The 21,008-nt window shown below is 36.4% G+C and overlaps 1 protein-coding gene across 8 annotated transcripts; it reads left to right on the top strand.

Moving 5' to 3' along the window:
- Positions 1-996: 996 nt before the first annotated feature.
- LOC18427713 (esterase/lipase/thioesterase family protein) lies at positions 997-20,814 on the top strand. Of its 8 annotated transcripts, none has more exons than XM_088851080.1 (13): positions 997-1,146; positions 7,863-7,947; positions 8,421-8,491; positions 9,826-9,920; positions 10,085-10,164; positions 10,989-11,073; positions 11,150-11,230; positions 14,450-14,544; positions 14,797-14,847; positions 16,312-16,392; positions 17,954-18,026; positions 19,018-19,095; positions 20,641-20,814. In XM_088851080.1, exons 1-13 carry the CDS (start codon positions 1,083-1,085, stop codon positions 20,668-20,670), a joined length of 969 nt encoding a protein of 322 aa, XP_088707206.1. In that variant the 5' UTR covers positions 997-1,082; the 3' UTR covers positions 20,671-20,814. The 8 variants fall into 8 exon arrangements, with proteins under 8 accessions (XP_088707206.1, XP_011620967.1, XP_088707211.1 ...); XM_011622665.3 differs by having other exon boundaries at positions 9,806-9,920; XM_088851085.1 differs by having other exon boundaries at positions 9,706-9,920.
- The last annotated feature ends 194 nt before the right edge of the window (positions 20,815-21,008 follow it).

The following is a 21,008-nucleotide window of genomic DNA, read 5'->3' as shown; positions in this document are numbered from 1 at the left end:
ATTTAATTTCATAATATATATAAAAAAGGGAAAAGTTTATATAGAGCCAAGGTTCTAAACAATCAAATTTGACCCTATTTCACTAGAAGAGGTTCTTTTGATGTCCAAATATCTTCAAATTGCTCATCTAGACATAAGATGTGTGCACATGAAAAAAAAATGGATTTCAAGTTTTGAAAATAATATATTTTGTAATGTATTTTTAGATCATCAATTTTCAATATTTTCAAGTTTTTATAGTCAATCAACACTATTTTTAAAGCTTTTAACTTTATAAATAAATATAAAAATATATTTTAAGTCTATCACAAAGATTTTCAATATTGAAACCACATTTCTCGATACTATTTGAAGGTAGGCTTAAATTTAATTCTTTAGAGCCTAAGCAATCCTATTAAAACAACACATTGAGTAAAATAATTATTATTTTTGATATTTAAAAAAAGATGTAGTTTATGTAAGGCCTAGGTTTTATGAAAACCAAATAAAACTTCATCTCAATTCCTCCTTTGGAAAGCACTTGAGGCAACAAATATCTCCATGATGGATCTAACATTAATGTTCGATACCGATAATAAAATTGAAACTAAAAAAATGTCGAGGTCTTGTGGATCTTTGACTACTTATTTTTAAGGAGAAATAATCAGTCTAGATAATTTATTAAAGTAATTTTTTTCTTTTAGAGTTTGAAATCCTAATTTTTTTACCCAAAGTCCATAACATCATATAATTTTTTTTTCTATTGGTTGAATTACAATTTTTAACGGGTTATTAGTTGAGGCTTTACTTATTTTGATAGGGCCGCAGCCCTATCAAACTATTTTCGTTTAAGAAAATTTCCGGACGAAAACGTTGACAGGAGCCTGGCTGGCCGGTGTCTTTCCAACACGTGGAAAAAAATGTACAAAATAGTTCCGCGGGACCAGCGTATGGGAACCTCAGAGCTTTTGAAAAAGTTGAACTATAAAAGGAGGGAGATCACTGCATTTCCCTCCTCTCCTCGTCAAAGACAGAAAACATGGATGCTGCAAAGCTCTCTGCTCTGCCCGAAGACTCTGAAGAAGCCCTAACCCTAAATCCTGATGATTCCTCTTCCTCTCCTAAGCTCCCTCCAATCTCTGCATTCGATGATCGCCCTGCAACTCGGTAGGCCACCGCCCTTTTTTTTTTTGAGGAAATAGTTTTAACTTTCACTGCATTTGTGTGTTTCTCTCATTTTTACATGTGTTGATGGATGATCGTTGGTTCACTGGAGAAATGAAACCCTAGAACCAATGGATTATTGGGTGTAAATGGATTTTAGGTTGATTTTTGTCATGAATTCATGTGCAAGCATGAATTATTTGTGATCAATGAAACATGTTCAGTTTTCATTATCGTTTGGCATGATTCAGTTGAAATGAAGATAAATGATTTTGTTTTTATGGTTGACATCGATAGGATAGCTGGGAAAGATTGATGTAATTCATTATTATGGGTTCAATTGTACTTGTTATGACAGTTTTTATTGATAAGATCAAAGGAAAACTGCATTCTCAGGGGGCAATAAACTAAGTCACCTGACCTAATGCTGGAGTCTGATTTTTTTTTTTTTTTTTATTTCTCTTTTCTTTGGTGAAAGTTATTGGAATTCTCTATGTCATGCTTGAATGAGTTTATTTTTCTAAAAAATTAGTCATTCTATGCCCTAATCTGCTTGAAAATTCGTTCTTATAAGTTCGTAACCTCGTTAATTTGATAGAAACTGATATGACGGCTTGTATTTTCTTTCCCTTATGGTTTGTGTCACGGCTTAAGAGCTCAAGCATTGGGTTTGACATGTTTGGCAGTTAATTCGTCACATGGAATGTGGTATAGGGTAGATAACTTCCGATACCAGGGCCATGGTTTATGTCACGACATTTATTTGAAACAACTTATTTCATGTGTTTGTCTATCATTTTTCATTGATTTGTTATTTCCCTTGTCTAAGGTTGCAGATGAACAATAGTAAGAGGATTTGATTTGTACTCTTCCTCTCAGATTTGTTTCTTTCCCATGCTCTCTCTGTCACTCACATATGATGTGTAGGTATCCTTTTGTCCACTACCCTTGATTGCAACTTAAAGTAGATGCGATCACCTTTCAGAGGCCATTGCTTTTACCTGGATTTCCATTTGGAGTGTTCCAAATCTAAAATCAAAGATCTCTACATGATCTACATCATCTATTCTTGTGTTTTTCCCTAATTCGGATGTCTGGCTTCATACATGGTTGAAAGCTTCCCAAAAAATTCACTACGAATTTCAATATTAGTTATGATGCAAGCCAGGGGCCCATGAGGTGTTGTCAGAAATCATTCAACGAGCAAGGTGGGGCGAAATTAGTGCACTGGTTAGGAGGAATCACATGACTTCTAGTTGGAGGACACACGCAACTCCAAGTGCAGCAGAAAATTGCTTACAACAAATGAAATTTTTTCATTCAAAATTCGTCACTCCTATTTCCAGCCATTGTACAAAAGACTTACCAACTCAAAACCAAAGTCTAGATGCTTTGTAAGATCTCTCACCAAGTTCCCATGCATTACCATAATCCACTGAAACTTTCAACATAACTATGTGCAAGACTAGCCCATCATCCGGCAACAAGTATTTCAATGCAATCTTAGTTCTTATGCAAACTACATGCACGTGCAACTCTAGTTTCTTTGTGAGTTTCTCCAAAGCAAAATACATTACTCTTCATGCAGCTACATGCATGCAACCCTTGTTCTTATACAAACAACTCCAAAGCTAAAGTACAATAAACTTCATGCCCATTCAACCATCTTACAATGCACATGCACATGAACTCACTAGGCATCCACCTTGGTGCTGACTAGGCGCTGCATCATACTTCCTTGGTAGTAGAAAACTTGTCCTTGAGTTTTGAAAGGGGTTAGGATGGTCTCTGCAGCAAATCCACATTCTCCTGCAACCTTCTCCTTTGTTGGATCTAAAGTTTAAATGGAAAAGTGAAAACCTCCAGAAATCAATCTTGATAAATTGGAGGAACTATTCCAAACATTCCAAGGTTAACTGTCCTTTCAATAGTTATGAATATAACCCCCAGTAGCTTCATCTCTTTGAAGGGTTTGGTGGCTTATTTTCCATACTCATACATCCGATTGTTCTTCTCTTTTGTGGGGCTAGAGTATATATGGTCGCCTGGATTGCACGCATTCAAAGCAGTGACTAATGTGTCATAGCTCATACCTGATCTTTGAATGTGTGAAAATGGCGTAAGTACTCCTATACCCTGCCCATGCATGGATAGTCCTTGGATCATGGCATTCCATTGATGACATTTGATATGTGCGCTATACACTCAAATATACAGAGGCATCTTTAATCTTTCCACACCTAGAGTACATGCTGATTGGAGCTAAACTCATAACACAGTCCAATGCCATACTATGTGTGTTGGTCTATGCATGCACTATGCATATACTCACTTGCCTTGACATAGGGCACGCATATGACCAATTGCAGGAAGAACACTGTCTAAGACCCCATTTGGGTCTATTCCCTCAACTACTGTCATTTTAAAGAAATTCCCTCTTTACGATTGCAATTTTTCTTAGGGGTGTCATCGAATAATCGATGTGCATAGCCCATGTTACCATCCCTCAAACAACCATTCACTATGCAATCCCACGATACTACATCCCTCTTTACATTCTCATCAAACAATTGGCATGCAATGTCAAATTCAGCCCATCTCAGATAACCAGAATCGTGGGGTCCCAAGTGCTAACAATCAACCTCTTGCACTCATTGTGCACTTTATGAGTATTCCTTAAACTCTCTCCCTTGTCATAGATGGACACAAACATTAGAATTCAAACCACTCTTTATAGTTCCCTCATAAACTTGCTTTCCTTCTTCAATATCCAACCTCTCAAATTCGAACCCATCACCTGTAATGGGACTTCTTACAAAATCCAGATCATCATTTGGTACATGTCAAATATTGGTGTTAAGTCCCATTATGTGACTTCCAAATTTTGTGAAAAGAAAGATGAAGGTAAAGTTTCTTTTGGGGTTCCTCTAGCAGCCAAAACACACAATTGCGTATGTCTAGGGTGCTTAGGCTAGGGCTTGCAAGAGCAAGGTGGACTGGAAACATTCACCAGGTAGGAGGAATCTCTCAACTTCTAGTAGGAGGACACACTCAACTCCTAGTGTGGCAGAGAACTGCTTGCAACGAATAAAATTTTCATTCAAAATTTGTCACTTTTATTTTCAGCCATTGTACAAGATGTTAGGGTCTCAAAACCAAAATCTAGATGCTTCTAATGACCTCTTTATGCATTGATGACCCAAATGCACCTTTGAATAATTACATGCAAGACTAACCCAGCACCCATAACAACTATTTCAATGCAATCCTAGTTCCTATACAAACTACATGCACATGCAGCTTAGTTCTTTGGTGGGGTCTGTATTTTTTTTCCTTCTTTTTGCATAGTTAGTTATAGGCAAGTTTATCTTTTCTTTAGAAGTCTTAGTGTTGGATATGTAGGGTCTATTTATCATGTGTCTTCTATTGACGTGATGGGGAAGTCTATCTTCAATAGAAGGAAGCAAGTTACTTTCTTTTTGGTGGGGAGGCCAACTCATTTAGAGTGAGATGGTAGTATAAAAGAGGCGTATTGTAACAATTGGAAGAGATTTTGGTTCGAATGAAAAAAGCTTTTTGTAGAGAGAGTGAGAGAGCCCTTTCTGTGGGTTTTTCTTTTTTGTGCTCTGATGGTGCGTGGTGGAGGACGCGGACTGCCGCGTTTGTGCTTTCTCTTGCATATTTCTTCTCTGATTTTTATTTCTCTCTCTAAAAAGGCGGTAGATTTGCTGGTTGTTGGTGTCAGTAATTTTAAACTGCGTCAAGTGGTAAATTCTTGTGGATCGTGGTGTTCATCGATAGGCATCATGGCTCGTGGACATAGTCTATGGCCAGGTATCGGGAATGAGCCCATCCAACGAGAACGAGACATCCGAGATATTGAGTCAAAAATTTGAGGAGGCAAGTAGAGGAGCTGACCCAGCACTTGGCACAAAATCTGGCCCCGACACACTATGATGACGGTAGTGAGTCGGACGTTGTTTTGGAGAACCCGTTCTATGTGCATGCTCCGCGTCAGGAGCCTCATGGTTGGGAGAGTGAGCTACCTAAATTTGATGAAGATCCAGTTGAAGGTGAAGAGTAAGTAGGTTTGGATCTTCAATTGGAATTGTCATTCATTGATGTCATTTATGACCTTATCTTTTATGAAGGTCCTATATTTGATGAAAAACAAGATGAAAGGAGAGAAATTGGCCTTCAAGCAGCAATAATATCTAACTTTCTCATCAATGGAGAGAGGGATAAAAGCAAGATATAGACCCAAACCCAGGGGAGATCGAGCCTATATAGATACTTGACGAAGAAAAAGATGGACTTAAAGGAGAATCAATAAGTGAAGCTAGTTCAGTCATCGAAAGCGTTCATCTCGAAGATGCTCCCTTAGTTTGTTTAGGGCTGAGCATAAACAATTTCTATGGATATACAATGACCCATTCCTTGAGGATTTCTCAGTTTCAGTGCACAATCTTACTCAAAGGCGAATCGATGAGTGAAGTTAGTTCAGTCATCGAAAGCGCTCGTCTCGAAGATACTCCCTTAGTATGTTTTAGGGCTGAACATAAACAATTTCTATGGATATACAATGACCCATTCATCGAGGATTTCTAATTTTCAATGCATAATTTTTGTGTTTTGATTAGTGCAGTAACCCATAGGTCCCAAGATTGTGTTTACAATATTCGGGTCAAAGAAGGTTTCGATTAATACAAATTTCATCTTAGTGCATTTTAAAACTTGAGGTCGAGTTTTCTCCAACTAGGGGAGAATGATGTAGATCAAGATCTGGTTGCTAATAAATTTTAATTTTATTTTTTTTAATTTACAAAATTTAAATTTTAATTTTGCTAATTTTATTTATAGAGATGTTGGTAGACTTTTTATTTTTTTTATTAGGGTTAATTTTTAGAAATAGGATTAGTATGGTTTTTTTTTTTGTTTGGATAAAGTCTATATTTAAGGAAGCACATTTTTTTTAAGAAGTGAGTCCGTTTATTCAAATTTCAAATAAGAGTCAATCTTTTCGCTTCTTTTTTTAAAGAAAATATAAGTCTATTTTTTTGATTGAGTGGGCTATGTATTTTCTTTCCTTCGTTTTGCACAGTTGGTTGTAGGCATGTTTATCTTTTCTTTAGAAGTCTTAGTGTTGGATATGAAGGGTCTATTTATGATGTGTCTTCTATTGACGTGATGGGGATGTCTATCTTTAGTAGAAGGAAGCAAGTTACGTTCTTTTTGGTGGGGTGGCAAACTCATTTAGAATGAGATGGTAGTATAAAACAGGCGTATATTGTAACAGTTGGAAGGGATTTTGGTTGAATGAAAAAAGCTTTTTGTAGAAAGAGAGTGACGAGCCCTTTTTGTAGGTTTTTCTTTATTGTGCTTTGGTGGTGCGTGGTGGAGAATACGGACTCCCACGTCTGTCCTTTCTCTTGGGGATTTCTTCTCAAGTTTTTATTTGGATTTGCTAGTTGTTGGTGCCCGTAATTTTAAACCGCGTCATTTTCCCATCCAAGTTTCTCTCAATCAAATTTGTCACCCTACTTGTACCCATCAAACCGACTCTTCCCAACCCTAATAACATAGCCCCCCTCCTTACCAAACCCATCACCCTCATCCCTAAGCCCTCCAAACCTAATTTGGCCACAATCTCACCTCATTCCCTTCAATCCCAGCCATCACTTGTGCTGGACCTGCAAAATTTCAGCATGATGTATCTCTGTTAAAACCTTTCATACAAATGTTGCCCTAAACTTTCCAAACCATTTTCCATAACCCTAACTCCTTCCCTACCTTCCTAGAGCTTCAAATCATTGTCTTGGGTTTATATTAGAAGCCCTTATCCAATCCTAAGCCTCAACTTGTTCTCATCATTGTCAAACCCTTTACAAATCACACCAAAGCCCTAACCTTGCCATCCATAATTAATTCAAAATTCCATAGCTTGTGCCCCTCTTTCTACGCCCTCCACATGTGTTCCGCTTGTATAGGAGCCATGCCCCCTTGGTCCTACATTATACGTGTACTTCATTGTAATTCAACTGGTTCATTATCAATAAATGCAAAAGAAGTTGAAAATTCATCATGATGTGGTCTGTTTTTTATGTAGAAGGATGAGACGAAAGATATTCATCATGATGTGGTCTGTTTTTCATGTAGAAGGATGAGACGAAAGAAAATAAAAGCTAGACAAAGTAGAAATTGAGAGAAATGCTCCCTTTGGGTCTGCAAGAGAATCCACCCTAAAGGTTGAGAGATTTGACCCTTTCTAGGTATGCGAGCGAATCCACCCCGGAAAGATCTTTTTCACAAGGCCAAAAAACTCAATTCAACTTCTCGTTCTTTACAAAACGCAATACATATATTTATAAGAAAGTAAAACCGTAATAACTAATACTTAGAAAACCTGGACCCTAATTTATTAGTTGCCCATTAAAATCTTTTGAAACACAAATGACTAAAATAATCCATGAGAAAAAGGTAGTTCCCTAACTACATTAGTTTTTCATGCTAGGTAACATACTAAACTAACCCTTCTCTCCAAGTGTCGACAAACTTTTTTGTCATTTGTTAGATCCTGACAGTCTGTTTTTTTTTTTTTTCTGTAAGTTGTGTTATAGATAGCACTATTTTCTTTTTTTGCACTAAGATTTATTTTGTACGCCCCCCCCCAGCCCCGGCTATAAGTTTTTGTTTATGTGCTTCATTTATTGTTCTCTCAGGAGTATGCCCCAAAAATATTCACCTTTGGAGTGGTCAGATTACTTTGATAAAGAGGAGGATGTTGACATTCCAGACTCACAAAGTGTAAGAGAAAAGCTATTCTGACTTCTTCAATTCTGTGTGGATCTCTATGCTACCTTAGTACCAAAAAAATAAAAAAATAAAAAATGATTTTTTTTTGGCCTTCTTGATATAGTTGGGTTGAGATTGAGCTATTTAATTATGACTTTTGATGGATCACTGAATAATGGTAGCGAATGAGAATATGTAATGGACAACCTGTAGAAGACCTATTCTGGATGGTTTGAATCTGAACAGGTGGTGTCAAAGTCTCAGATTTTATGCTCATGTTGTTTCAACAAGATATATTCTCACATGAAGTATTATTTAGTGATCTAATTCCTGTAATATATTTCATCGTTGGGACTACCATTAATTTTAATGATTAGAAAGATGTTAATAATTTATTCTTGCATTCATCTCCATTGTCATATACAGGAATGCTAATTTTAGTTTTCTATCTAAAATAAGCTAATAACATTGTTTGTCTCCTCTAGGTTTTTCATGTATACACTGCAGGAACTCATGGACCCATTGTGTTTTGTATCCATGGTGGTGGTTATTCAGGGTAAGCTCCACACTTTTCTGTTTGAATGCTATCTTTACGTGCAACTTGTAATACTTTCAATTACTATGGATATGGATTGCAGTTGGCAGGCATCATTTCTTTGGACTATTGTAATGCTAGTTTTGACGTTGGAAATTATTGTTCATTGATTTGTGTTTTAGAATGTAAGTGTGGCCTTCATGAGCTAGTGCTGTCAAGAACCAATCCATAGATGGTTGCCCAATAGTAATGGTTACAGGTAGATGTATAAATGGTTCAAGAGGTGGTCTATGTTATTTTTGAGAAGAGGTCTAAGAGGTTCTTTATGGCACTACAAACAACACTCATGCATACACTTTCTGACTTGCTTTTCTATAATTAGATGCTAATATAAAATCATGAAATGGTTTTCAATGAGTGCTATTATTTATGTCACTTAAAGAAGGGAGACTGGTGCAAAGAAAATCTAGTATAGCATGCTTCTTATAAAAAAAAAAAGAAAAAAAAAAGAACAAAATGATACTTAACTTTCAATGTTGTGTTCTTTAACAGATCAAACCCTAGGTTAGCCAACCTACCTACTTACTGTTTGACATCTTTTGATGATGGCTGACACCTACCGGATTGCAAGATTAAAACCCATACATGATTTTATCAAACAAACTCTGTAAGCGAGGACGATCTCTGAGCAATGTAGGTTCGCCTTGCCTGGAAATTCCAGTAGGCTGCCTTGGCAATTGCCTCATCTTCTAGGACTTATAGATGTGTGTGTGTGTGTGTGCGAGCGTGTGTGTACCTGTGTGTGCTTCTATAAGCCAACTGGCTTACAGCTACAATATAAGCTCAGCTCCATAACACATAGCTAGAGGTGTTGTTTTGCTGAAATTTTGCATAAAATCTTTAATTTGAAAAATAAACAATTAAAAAAGGATTTTGACTTGGAGGCCTAATTCCACTGCCATATGGATGTTATATGTTCACCGAAAATGACAGGCTCATCCTCCCTCTTCCTTTTTCTGTGAATTCTTTTTCCTTTTTTACATTTTGATTGTCTATATGATTTCTAAATGTGTTGAAAATTTAGACTCCAATGATTCCTTCGTTTCTGTGGCGTGCGCTTATAGTATGAGCCTGTTGGCATATGTAACCTTTTTTGACTAAATGTGTATGTATGTATGTATGTATGTATCTGTGTATGTTCACATATGGATTTTAGTCGTGCACCAAATTTCCAGTCTTTCCTTTGCAATATCTGCTTGTCAGATGAAGGAAAGGCTCGGATAGTCTATATATATATGTTCACATGTGAATTTTAGTGGTGCCGCATTCTTCCAGTCTTTCCTTTGCAATAGCAGCTCGTCAGATGAAGGAAAAGGCTCAGGTAGTAGCCATGGACATGCGAGGACATGGAAGGTCTTGCACAGACAATGACAAAGATATGTCTATAGAGGTATGCTATTTATAATACTATGAATCTCCAAAATACAAAAGTTATGCATCATGTCTTCGTAGTAGTTTTTTTTAGAGTTTCTCGACTGCGTTTGGTTTACAAAAGCCATTCTTGGTGGTGAATAGTGTTTCCTGATCGTAATTAGGGACATTGATTACTGGCAGACACTATGCAATGATGTTTTGGCTGTTCTGAAGGCACTCTATGGAGATTCGGCCCCTGCAATTATACTTGTTGGCCACAGGTACTTCTGTGATATCTCCTATATAGTCTATATGTACAGGGAAAGTTTCACATGAACTGACACCCTATTACCAAAATATGGATTGTCTCAGTGTCCCGGTTTAACCGGAAGAGCCAGTGAGAAGACAATTCTGTCATTGGAAACAATGTTCATTAAAACATTTCTGCTCCCTGTCATGCCTTTCGTCTTGCAGCTTGCTCAAGCCTGGCTTCTAAGCTTCACTTTTTATGTTCATGTGGTTGCCTACTGTATTTAGAATCAGTGTTGCTAGGAGATATTACGATGTGGTCATGGATGTTCATTTAAGAATGCTACTTTTGACCTCGTTCAGTTTCTGATTTCTTTTAGACCTTGAAGTGGTACCCCTCCCTCTTCTTTAATCACTATAATGTCAGCGAGTACCTTTATCAGTGTATATATTGTAAACATGTTGTGTAGCTGAATTTGTCACAATTCTACTATTGTATCTGAGTTAAGGTGAAAATTTTTCCTTGGTTCTTCTCACTCTCTCTCTCTCTCTCTCTCTTGCTCGATCTCGCTTTCTCTCTTAATGGGAAAAAAATAATGGCACATTTTATCATTTTTGACAGTGCATATGGTCCTATACTCCTATTATGCCTTGTGTGAATTCTTTCTCCTATTATGCCTTGTGTGAATTCATTCTCCTCAGTTAGTTTTTTTTCAAATTGACGGAATTTCAGATTAAAACCTTTTGCAAGATCTGATTTTTGAGAAGAGGATCATATGCACCTTTTTTTTGTAAGTTCACCAGTATATTGTTCTTTTTTCCTTATCCAAGTTTTAACATCTGTTCTTGATTGCAGCATGGGTGGATCAGTTGCTGTGCATTTAGCAGCAAAGAAAGTGATCAAAAGCTTGGAAGGATTGATTGTAGTTGACGTTGTAGAGGTTGGTATTAACAAACTGAGAATCTGATGCATAAATGTGGTTCATATCATTTATCTTTTGGGTCTACCATCTTCAGGGTACAGCCATGGCATCATTGATTCATATGCAGAAAATCCTTGCAAGCCGACCGCAATATTTTCACAGTATTGAGAAAGCGGTATGTATCATGCATTTATTGTTTCGAACCTTAGTGCATTTGCTATCTTAGGGCTACGGCTTTCTGGATATATTAACTAGGTTAGGAAGAGTTCTTGTGTACATTATGGTTATTCTTTTATTTGTTTTGGTCAATTATATGAAGGTGATTATTGGAGATGAGAATTTCTTCCTCTGGATTTTTAAGTTCCTGAAGTTCTGAACCAACAATTTTAAATTTCAATCGCAGTTTCAAGTTTTTTATCCATGAATGTTTCTGATTCTTTTAAGTTGTATAGGGATGAGTCTTATCTACTGCTCTTGAGACTGATATGAAAAAACTCATCAACGTTTATGGAAAATCTGTATGAACGATTGCAATTTTGGAATATGTGCTCTTTCACGTATTATTAGTTATCATGTTCTTTAGGGCAATGTTTCACTTTTTGAAAGTTTGGACTTAATATACGGATCGGCTTGTTGGGCGTTAGGTGTCTGAAATTTCAAACTGAGAGTTGCAGCTTCATAGTTATTAGACTCCAGTATGCTGTGATGCTTCTGAAATCAAGTTTGATCATTGAGATCTTACTTAGAAGACCATCTTTGAGAAAACAATGAGTTTAAATCTAATCAAGTGAAAAAATGTGGTGGAAAAGATTTCCAATATATAAATATATAATTTACACTGCAAGTCATAGCAGGAAAGTGCCCACTGTTATGGCTGTCTATGATCTATCCTAACCACAACAATGCAGATTTTCAATTTATTTATTTTGTGATGGTTAACTTTCTTTCCTTGATATAATAACAAACATACACATTCTCAACAAAAAAAAATTAAATAATAACAAACATATACAATATGTCGTGTGCACAAAATTGAAACACTAGATTGGCTCTGATATGTTTACAGAGATGAGATTCCAATGGAGGCCTTGGATACTCTATCTCATGCCAGTCGGTCAGCATGGCAGTCAGTAAGCAACATTAGCTTCGCTCCATGTACAATGGGTAGTAATAATGAGATTTGGGAATCTTGAAAAAATAATCGAAAAAGTTTGCTAGCTTCATGGATATTCAATACCCCCATTAGCTTATGAATCCCCTTTTCTTTGTATGTTCTTGTTTGGTTTCATATTACGCATCCTGAAGAATGGGGTCCATTCATCCACCTCATTTAAATCACATCTAACCAAAGGGCCTGAATAATAACTGTCTGATGGGGGTGTCAATGAGCCAAGCCATGCCAAGCTCGGACATGTTCTAGCTTGGCTGGAGTGGTTTGAGGCAACCTTGAGCTTGGCTTGATTAAGAAAAGGTAAGCTTCATCTTGGCTTGGCGTGACTGAGTCAATCCACCCATAAACAAGGCAATCTACAATGTAATGTCTATATTATTGTGATATCTTGCAATGTCATGTATATTGCATATTGTTTGTACATTTTATATGTATTATATTATACATGCTCAACTTGAGCTTGTCTCAGCTTAAGCTTGGGTGTTTTAATGCACGATCTAGTATACTCAGCATGGCTTGGCTTGTTGAGCGGGAAAATAATGCTCAAACTTGGCTCACTGTGAGCCAAGCTGAGCTGTCATGGATTGTGAGCTGGCTTAGCTTGTTGCTATCCTATGTTCCGAGATGATCCCTTATAATTCCACCTTCTGCTGGTTTGTATTCCACTTAGAACTGCCATTGACATTTAATTTCAGAACTCCTTGACAAGGTGGGACCAATTTTGCAGAGCAACTTGCACAGCTTGGCTTGCTTGTCACAATAGTTTGCCACTGATTTTTGAAGTCCACTGCCGAGTATCCCAAAAGTAATTTAAGACCACGCGATGACTTTTGCCCTTATTTTATTCTTCAGAAATACTATGTGAAATATCATGTTGAATGTGCAATTTATCTTTCCAGCCAAACTGTACATAGAGTTGCTTGTATGCACTCTAAAGGGATGCGCCCTGCTTTTGATGGAGATGGGATAATCCATTGTGGGAGCAAGGCCTCAACAGATTCTGGAACAAACATAAAAAACAGAAAGGATGCAACAGATAGGGCCAGAATTTGATTGCTATTTCACAGTGAATAATAGGTGCTTTACCGTTTAGGGTTGCTCCTTACACAATAGATATCATGTTAAGCAAACCTGAGTCCTGACCATATTTCTGTCACCTTTTATACTGTCATGCATATGGACTCCTACGATATACTCTAATTAGTCCACCATGGGCCACTCAAAATAGTGTTGCATTAGAATTAATAGGTTGTCCTTGTTACCTTGTAGAGTTGTCCTTCGCAGAAACATGTGATCAGCCCTATCCCAACTATTTGGGATAGGCTATACGAATCCTATTCCGTCATTCCGCGCTATCAAGGGCCATACCCTCAGTCAAACCATTGTTTACCCATTACCATATCTCTTCTCACCACCATCTATGTCCTTTGGGCCTTCCCCTTGTCATTTTAGAGCCTTCCACTTGAACCAAATCACCCCTCCTAACCGGTGTTATTCTAGGTTAACACTGCACATGGACAAACCACCTAAGTCTACTTTCCCTCATCTTATTACCTATTGGTGCCAACCCTATGTTCCTTTGAATTTATTCATTCTGAATTCTATAATTTCTTGTCTTGCCACTCAACAATGTCAACATCTTCATCTCAGTTACACTCATTCTATGAGTATTTTTGTTTCTTGATTGCCAAACATTCCATCCCATAAAGCTTGGCTGGTTTTACAGCTGTCTTACAGAACTTCTCCTTCACAGCCACATGTGTGAGCTAGAAATACACCAGCAGAAATTGATGCATTTTGCTTTGACCTTTAAGAGTTGCAATGCCTGACATAAAAATGAGATATGTATAGCAGAGAAACAAACTGATCGGTATCATGATTATGAGGAACTGCCATTGATGGAAAGCATTTACCATTCAATATGGAGCAATTTATATGGACTTATATACATGTGAAAATAATGGACTTAATTCGCATAGGGAGACACTCTCTCACTTTTTTATAAAACTATATTGAGTAGCCATCTTACACAAATGTACAAGTTCACCAATGGTCCTTAATTTTTCGAAATAATAGTAATTGTTATCATGATCTATTTCTTCATAAGCATCCCTTTGGCAAAATTCCTATTATGAATATTTCAATAATGACTGCTTGTCTTGTAAGAAGCTTTTGTTGGTTACCCTTTTTGCAAATCATTGATGATGTCTTCAATTTGCACAGATCGAATGGAGTGTCAAAGGAGGTTCTTTAAGGAATGTTGAATCTGCACGTGTTTCAGTTCGATCGACATTAAAATACGATGAATCGAAGAAATGGTATGTATTTAATGAACTCCATAATCTGTGCCAACATGAGCAGAGGAAAAAGGGGCCCAATTATGGAATTATGTTGAAAAAGAAACCTAAGGCATTGTACTTATGCAAAATAATGCAGAATGGACCATTCATTCAGTGTGTATCTTTACATCTGATGGCCACAATTATCGCTTCGATATTTCTGAATTCATTTTGTTCTTTGGATTTCCTACATCTACTAAATATGGCTCTGATTTTGAAGTTCTATTACAGTTACACTTTTCGGGCATGTTTGGAGGAAACAGAAGGATATTGGAAGGGCTGGTATGTTTCTAAGTTTCCTCTTCCTTGTTATTTGGTTGATTTTAGAAGGCCTTTCTTCTGAGCTTATGGTACTGATACACATCAATCTTGCATGTTACATATCCTAATGGTTTTCTAAGTATTTACATCTTTATAGTATCAGTTGGGTGGGAATGTTTGGAGTTGTTATGAAACAAAGCACATGAACACGTGTGGAAGATGATTTCCATTAAGCAAATGGATCTGTCCCCTGGAATGGTGTTATATGTCTATTCTAAACAATAGATCGAAGGTGTTGACTAGGTTTGAGGAGCCTAAAGACAGTTGGCTGTGGTTCAATGAGTATCTACTGTCATGGGGGATATGGTGGAAGGGAGAAGCTATGTGGACTCCTACATTCAACAAGTACTTCTGTGGGGAATAGAGGTGGAAGCAGTCCATCATTCTTTCCATAGTTGCAGGTTAGATAATCAATAGTTTACCTAGAAGTAGAATCACATGCTAGGCGGATCATTTGACAAAGTGTCCATTAATCGAATTCTGAGAGCTCCCTAATGCAGAAAATGTGACGTTGTATGGAATGCCTGCTATTGCTTACAACATGGGGTTAGACCAACAACATCTAGGATATTTAGGACATATAAAATATAAAAAGAACAAATTCAAGGACAGAGAGGACATGTTGAGTTTGTATTATAGATAGTCACATCTAGTACCTATGCGACGAAACCAAGCACAATGTACATACCAGTTGCCATTTTATTTGGGAAGAATGCTTTGCTTGGGTGGTTGGTCTACCTACCCTATGATCCATAACACAATAGACATCAATTTCAAAATTCTATAACCACAAAATTGTGGCGGTTTAGTTCTCATTGGGTGGGGATATATAAGATGGTTACAAGCATGGATAGTGGTACATTGGATATATGATGATACCTCATGAAAATTCAGATATAAAAAATTGATATCTTTTTTTTAATAAATTAATACAGTATGGGATGTCACATGTGAAATAGCGGGTTTTGCCTATCGATGTCTATAAATGAAATGAAAAAACATATAGAGGCTCAGACTCGCTAGAATCGCTTGGACCATGCAGGGTGCCAGTCTGAATAAAAGCCGTCAGACTTGGGTGAGTCTCACTGGTCATGGCCCTTCTGTGTATTTCTTCAGAAAGACTTGGCCGTGTCGGTCTGCCAACTCTGTCAAGTCCAACCGCTGACTCGGGCTTGGGACCCTGGTGAGTCCGAGCCTGAATCTGCTTTTAATCACTGCTCCGTTACATTGCATAGCAATTTCCTTTATTGTTTTTTGTTGGTATGGACACCTTGGTTGAAAGGTGTATCTGGGTATGCATGTCTGTGAGTGTGCCATGTGTGTGTATGGAGTGTGCACTACATGCATAGAAACACTTATGTTATAAATTACCAGATGTGACGTTGTGATTGTTGAGAATTATATGATCTTGGTCATATATGCCAGGTATGAAGGCTTATCGGAGAAGTTCTTGTCAAGCCCAGTTCCAAAACTCCTGCTGCTAGCAGGAACAGATAGATTAGACAGGTTATTATCTTTGCATGTGTGCTTTTATAACATGATCTATTTATCAGACTCCCATAAAATAAAATTTTTGAAGCTGTTAACGCAGACTTCCTTAAAATTAAATGGTTTTGTTTGATATATTCTCGGTACTGAGAGTTGTATCACACATGAACATGATCACCTTTGAGCTTTCTTCGTCAGTCTCACTTAACATTCCCATTGATCAGAACATTTTTATACTTCTGTATCTGTTTGATCATGTGATTTGTGTAACGTCTAATACGAAGTATACCTGATATGTTTAGGTTAGTATATATTAATTACTTTTAAGCCAAAAGATATGATGCTCCTTCTGTAGCATACTGTCCATTTGCTCCCGTGGGTCAATCTCAAGCTAGAAATACTTTTAGTACCCCAAAATTTGGGGATGTGCCCTCTTGAGCTTAGTAATCAACCTCTCAAAAAAAAAAAAAATCTTTCAAATTGCAATGTTGTCTGTGCTTGCAAAAAAAAAAACGTCCAGAGAATGAACAAGGAACGTCCAGTTTTTGGAGGACAAGATCTAGGTGGGTAAAGAACTCAAATTTTTTTTTTTTTGGTTTGAAAATAGTTGTCCAGTTATTACTAGTTGGATCCAAAACCTCATAAAAAAATCTCCGGCAGGAGCATGCAATACGCGCTTTTCGTTTAAATAGGTTGTGTATATTGGTTTCTGAAAACTCTGTAAACTTTTATAAATGCTTCCAATGTTTGGAAAATATTTACAATACAGGATTTTCATAAAATTTTACGAAGTAAATTTTATACATGGAGCTTTTTCTAATGAGACCTTTGTTTATATTTTTCTGTAGTATTTCTGAACTGCCCCTTTAGAAATGTTTTGATACAACTTCTAGCTGACGGTTAGTTCAGAATTTTCTCTCTTTAAGTTTCTTGAATTCCAATGTAAGAAGTTTATCCCTGAACTTCTAGAGAAATTTCTAAAATTTCTATCAATTTTTTCATGTACTCCCTCAGCTACAGCACTTTCTGGTGACCTTGCAGATTTAGTACAGGCAACCTATGCATGTCTTGCAGATTTAGTACAGGCAACCTATGCATGTCTTAGTTATGGAATCTTGAAATCTGATAGCAGACATATCCATTGAGAAATGGACTGATTTATTATTGGAAAGTTATTAAGAGAATTATGCTAATGGACGAAACTGGAAATATGTGTTATGGCAGACTATTTTGTTTTGGATAATTATTTATTTATGACAAATGTTAGTAAGCTGAGTTTTTCTTTTTCTCCTTTTTAAGATGCCTGTTAAAACAATCCCCAAATCCATGTGGTTTGGAACAATTGCCCAGCCAAACATATGCAGTAATAAATGGAGTTTCTGTACAATAATGGACTAAATTGTGCATAGGTTTGACTACGAGCAGTAATAAGAAGAGTTTCTGTTGATCAGCTTGTTAGGTCAAATATTCTCTAAATTGTGAAATGCATGAGAGGATTGGGTGGGTGTTATTGTCCATAATTGGTGCAGTGGTACTACGTCAATTTGACTGGAAAGTCTACTGTATTGAATTATTGCAGATCCCTTACAATTGGCCAAATGCAAGGCAAGTTTCAAATGGTTGTTGTTCGTCATACTGGACATGCTATACAGGTATTATTTTTGTAATATATATAAAAGTGTTTTGTACTTTCTTGATAATTTTTTTGAGTATCCGTCTCTTATTATTATTATTGGGGAAATTAACATAAATATCCTCTTTTAGGGTTATTTAAAATGAAAAATGATATAGAAGTTTTCAACTTTGTACTACTGAAGTAAGGCGCACCTCAAAAGTACTGTAGAAGAGTGTTCCGATGTTGGAGTTACCTTTAAATGATCATCTTGACCTTCAGATAGATGTGTGGATATGATCATATGAAGAAAAAGTAAATTTTAAGTGACATATTGGTAACATGCTATCTAGATCGTCTATTTTCAAGATTTCCATGTGTTTATAGATCCTCTCGATTTATACCTTTTTTTCAATTTTAAATTTCATAACCAGGGATGAAAATAGATTGTCAAGCCATCATAAGGTTTCTGACACCAGATCTACATCTCCAAGCAAATTTTGGAGGTGTACCTTACTTCTACAATATAAGGATGACATCCTATTTAAAATGTCCCAAAAATTTTGAATTTTAGTAAGATATATCTTTTTTTCCCTTAATTTTTTTCCCCGTACTAAGAGTGAACATATTCATGCCTTTTAATAAAGTTTGCTACTAAGAGTACCAAAAAAATTCATATTAAATTTTGTATTCGTTATTTTCAGTACTAAGATTTTGTATTCGGGACTCTCTTATGTTTGGTACTAAGAGTACGAACAGTATAGTTTTTATTTAAAAGAATGAATTTGTTCGGTACTCTTAGTACCGAATTTTATAAAAGGCATGAATTTGTTTGGTACTTCTAGTATTGGATAGTAGTTTTGACTTGGAGTACCAAACTACTCAGTATTTTAGGAAAAAAGATAAACGGAAAAAAGGAAATTTATAATTTTTGGAACATTTTTTAAATATCCCCAACAAAAAGGGATTATCATCATCATCGTCATCATCATCAAATAAAGTATTTGAGTCTTTGTCACTAATAATTGCAGGAAGATGTGTCAGATGAATTTGCTGGCCTTGTCCTCAATTTCATATCTCGCAATCGGATTGGCCCTCATGGTGTTCAGGTTTGTATGCTTGCCTATATATAATAAAAATAAGATTCACAATATGATGTTGCATGACCAGATCGCCATATAAATATCTTCATTAACAGTCTCTTGCTAAGTGCCTGTCATCGTCACTTGTTTTTCCCCTTTTTATATAATCAAACATGAAGATGTTTCAATTCCCTGACCATTTCATTTTCATCCATAACTCCCAACTATTGGTTGGGTAGTGGTGTTTAAAATGGTGAAAAGTATTCAATGAAGAAAGCATGGTCTACTGGGTCATCGCCATCTATTCAAATGGTGGATGGTGATGGGGAGAGAGTTAGAACTTACTGGAACAAGACATTACTCCAATGGAGAGTTCTACTTCCTCTCCATCACTGTCCATTGCGCCATTGTACAGTGATGACCCAGGAGACTAATTTCTCAATACTCCATTGGATTATGGGATACCTTGGATGTGGCATCTTCAGCAAGTTTGCCAATTAATACGGTACTCTAGGGGTGGAGATTGATAAATGGTATGATCCTTAATGAATTGTTATGAAAATTTCGAATATGCGAGGATTTCTTAATGTGTTTAATAGAAGATGAATCATGAATCACTTGGCAGTTCTGATGAAGTATGCACAACTTCAAGGTGATTCTTACTTAAACCAAAAAGTAAAGAAGGTTTACAATATTGAGTATCTAGAACACGTTGTGGAATGTGGTGATGTTTGATATATCGTAAGTATCTAGAACACGTAGTGGAATGTGGTGGTGTTTGATATATTGTAAGTATCTAGAACACGTTGTGGAATGTGGTGATGTTTGATATATTGTAAGTAACTTGAACACGTGGAATGCAGTGATGTTTGATGAAATGGATAAAATGAGAAATTTCATATTCCTGTGGAAGTTTCATTTGCCGCCAAAGGAGTCAATTGGATACTTAGGTTTCTCATTATTTTTTATTCAGGCTGAATAATAGATAAACATGATAGATGAAAGTGGAATGTTTATTAATTACACCACACAGCTATATATCCAGCAGAATTTAAGTTTGCCTTGGAAAGGTCTCTTATTACTAGGCCGAAATCCCAGTCAATTCTAATTCAGGCTGACAAACATCAATTTTGTTACTCACTTTTAAAACCAGGGGAAGCGAGTTGCTTAATTAGTTCTTCCTGCATATAGTGTTACATGAATGAAATATGTGTTTTATTTATGGGATTGTATATAAAAAAACTATTTATTTTTATTACAAGGAGGTTACAATTATTCTCACTCATTAGATGTCAAATTGGATGGTTTAGGATGAGTCACGAAGTTTGATAATTTATTTTTCGAACTGTGTCTATTCAATGACATTCTTTCAACCACCGATTTTGAAATTTAAAAGATAAGAGTAATTGTGATGGTCTTATATAAAAGATAAATGGTCTTTTTGTAGACAATCAATTTATATATTGTTTTGTTCAAAATGCTCTCGATTGGTTCACACCTTGCACGCAAGCCCTTAGTTATTAAATCATAATAGGAGTAAGTTAAGGCTGATGTCGTTTTACTCATTTGCAGATCCCTCTCCTTCGTCGACCGTTACAATGAGCCAGTAAGAGTTACTACGTAAATACTTGAAAAAGATTTCCTGGTGTGGATACCCTTAGGATTAGTGTCGGAATTTTTGTTGTGATCAGTCATGAGATGTTTGTCTTGCATATAAGAAAGGGACCATTTTGCTCTTTTGGCAAATGATGATTATCTTTCTTATGCCGGGAATATACTATCTATTTACTCCCTCGGGTAAAACCCCGTCCGGTGTTTTAACCCATCGATTAACCTCAATGAAAAAAAAAATCATAACTGTACCTTCTATGCACCCAAAAAAAATACCGTCTCAAGATTGAATGGAGACGGTCCAATTCTTAGAGGGTGAGATCTAACTA

This window comes from Amborella trichopoda, chromosome 11 (assembly GCF_054954075.1).
Source record: "Amborella trichopoda isolate Santa Cruz 75 chromosome 11, AtrichopodaSantaCruz75HAP2 v2.0, whole genome shotgun sequence".
Taxonomy (NCBI): Eukaryota; Viridiplantae; Streptophyta; class Magnoliopsida; order Amborellales; family Amborellaceae; genus Amborella; species Amborella trichopoda.
Note: the sequence above shows the minus strand (reverse complement) of the source record. Positions and strands in the feature narration are given on the sequence as shown.

Excerpts from the sequence above, each read along its gene's own strand:
- LOC18427713 (XM_011622665.3), top strand. The coding sequence starts at position 1,019 with ATGGATGCTGCAAAGCTCTCTGCTCTGCCCGAAGACTCTGAAGAAGCC. Across the intron at positions 10,165-10,988 it reads ATTATACTTGTTGGCCACAG|CATGGGTGGATCAGTTGCTG; the intron begins GTACTTCTGTGA and ends TCTTGATTGCAG. Across the intron at positions 16,393-17,953 it reads GGAACAGATAGATTAGACAG|ATCCCTTACAATTGGCCAAA; the intron begins GTTATTATCTTT and ends GAATTATTGCAG.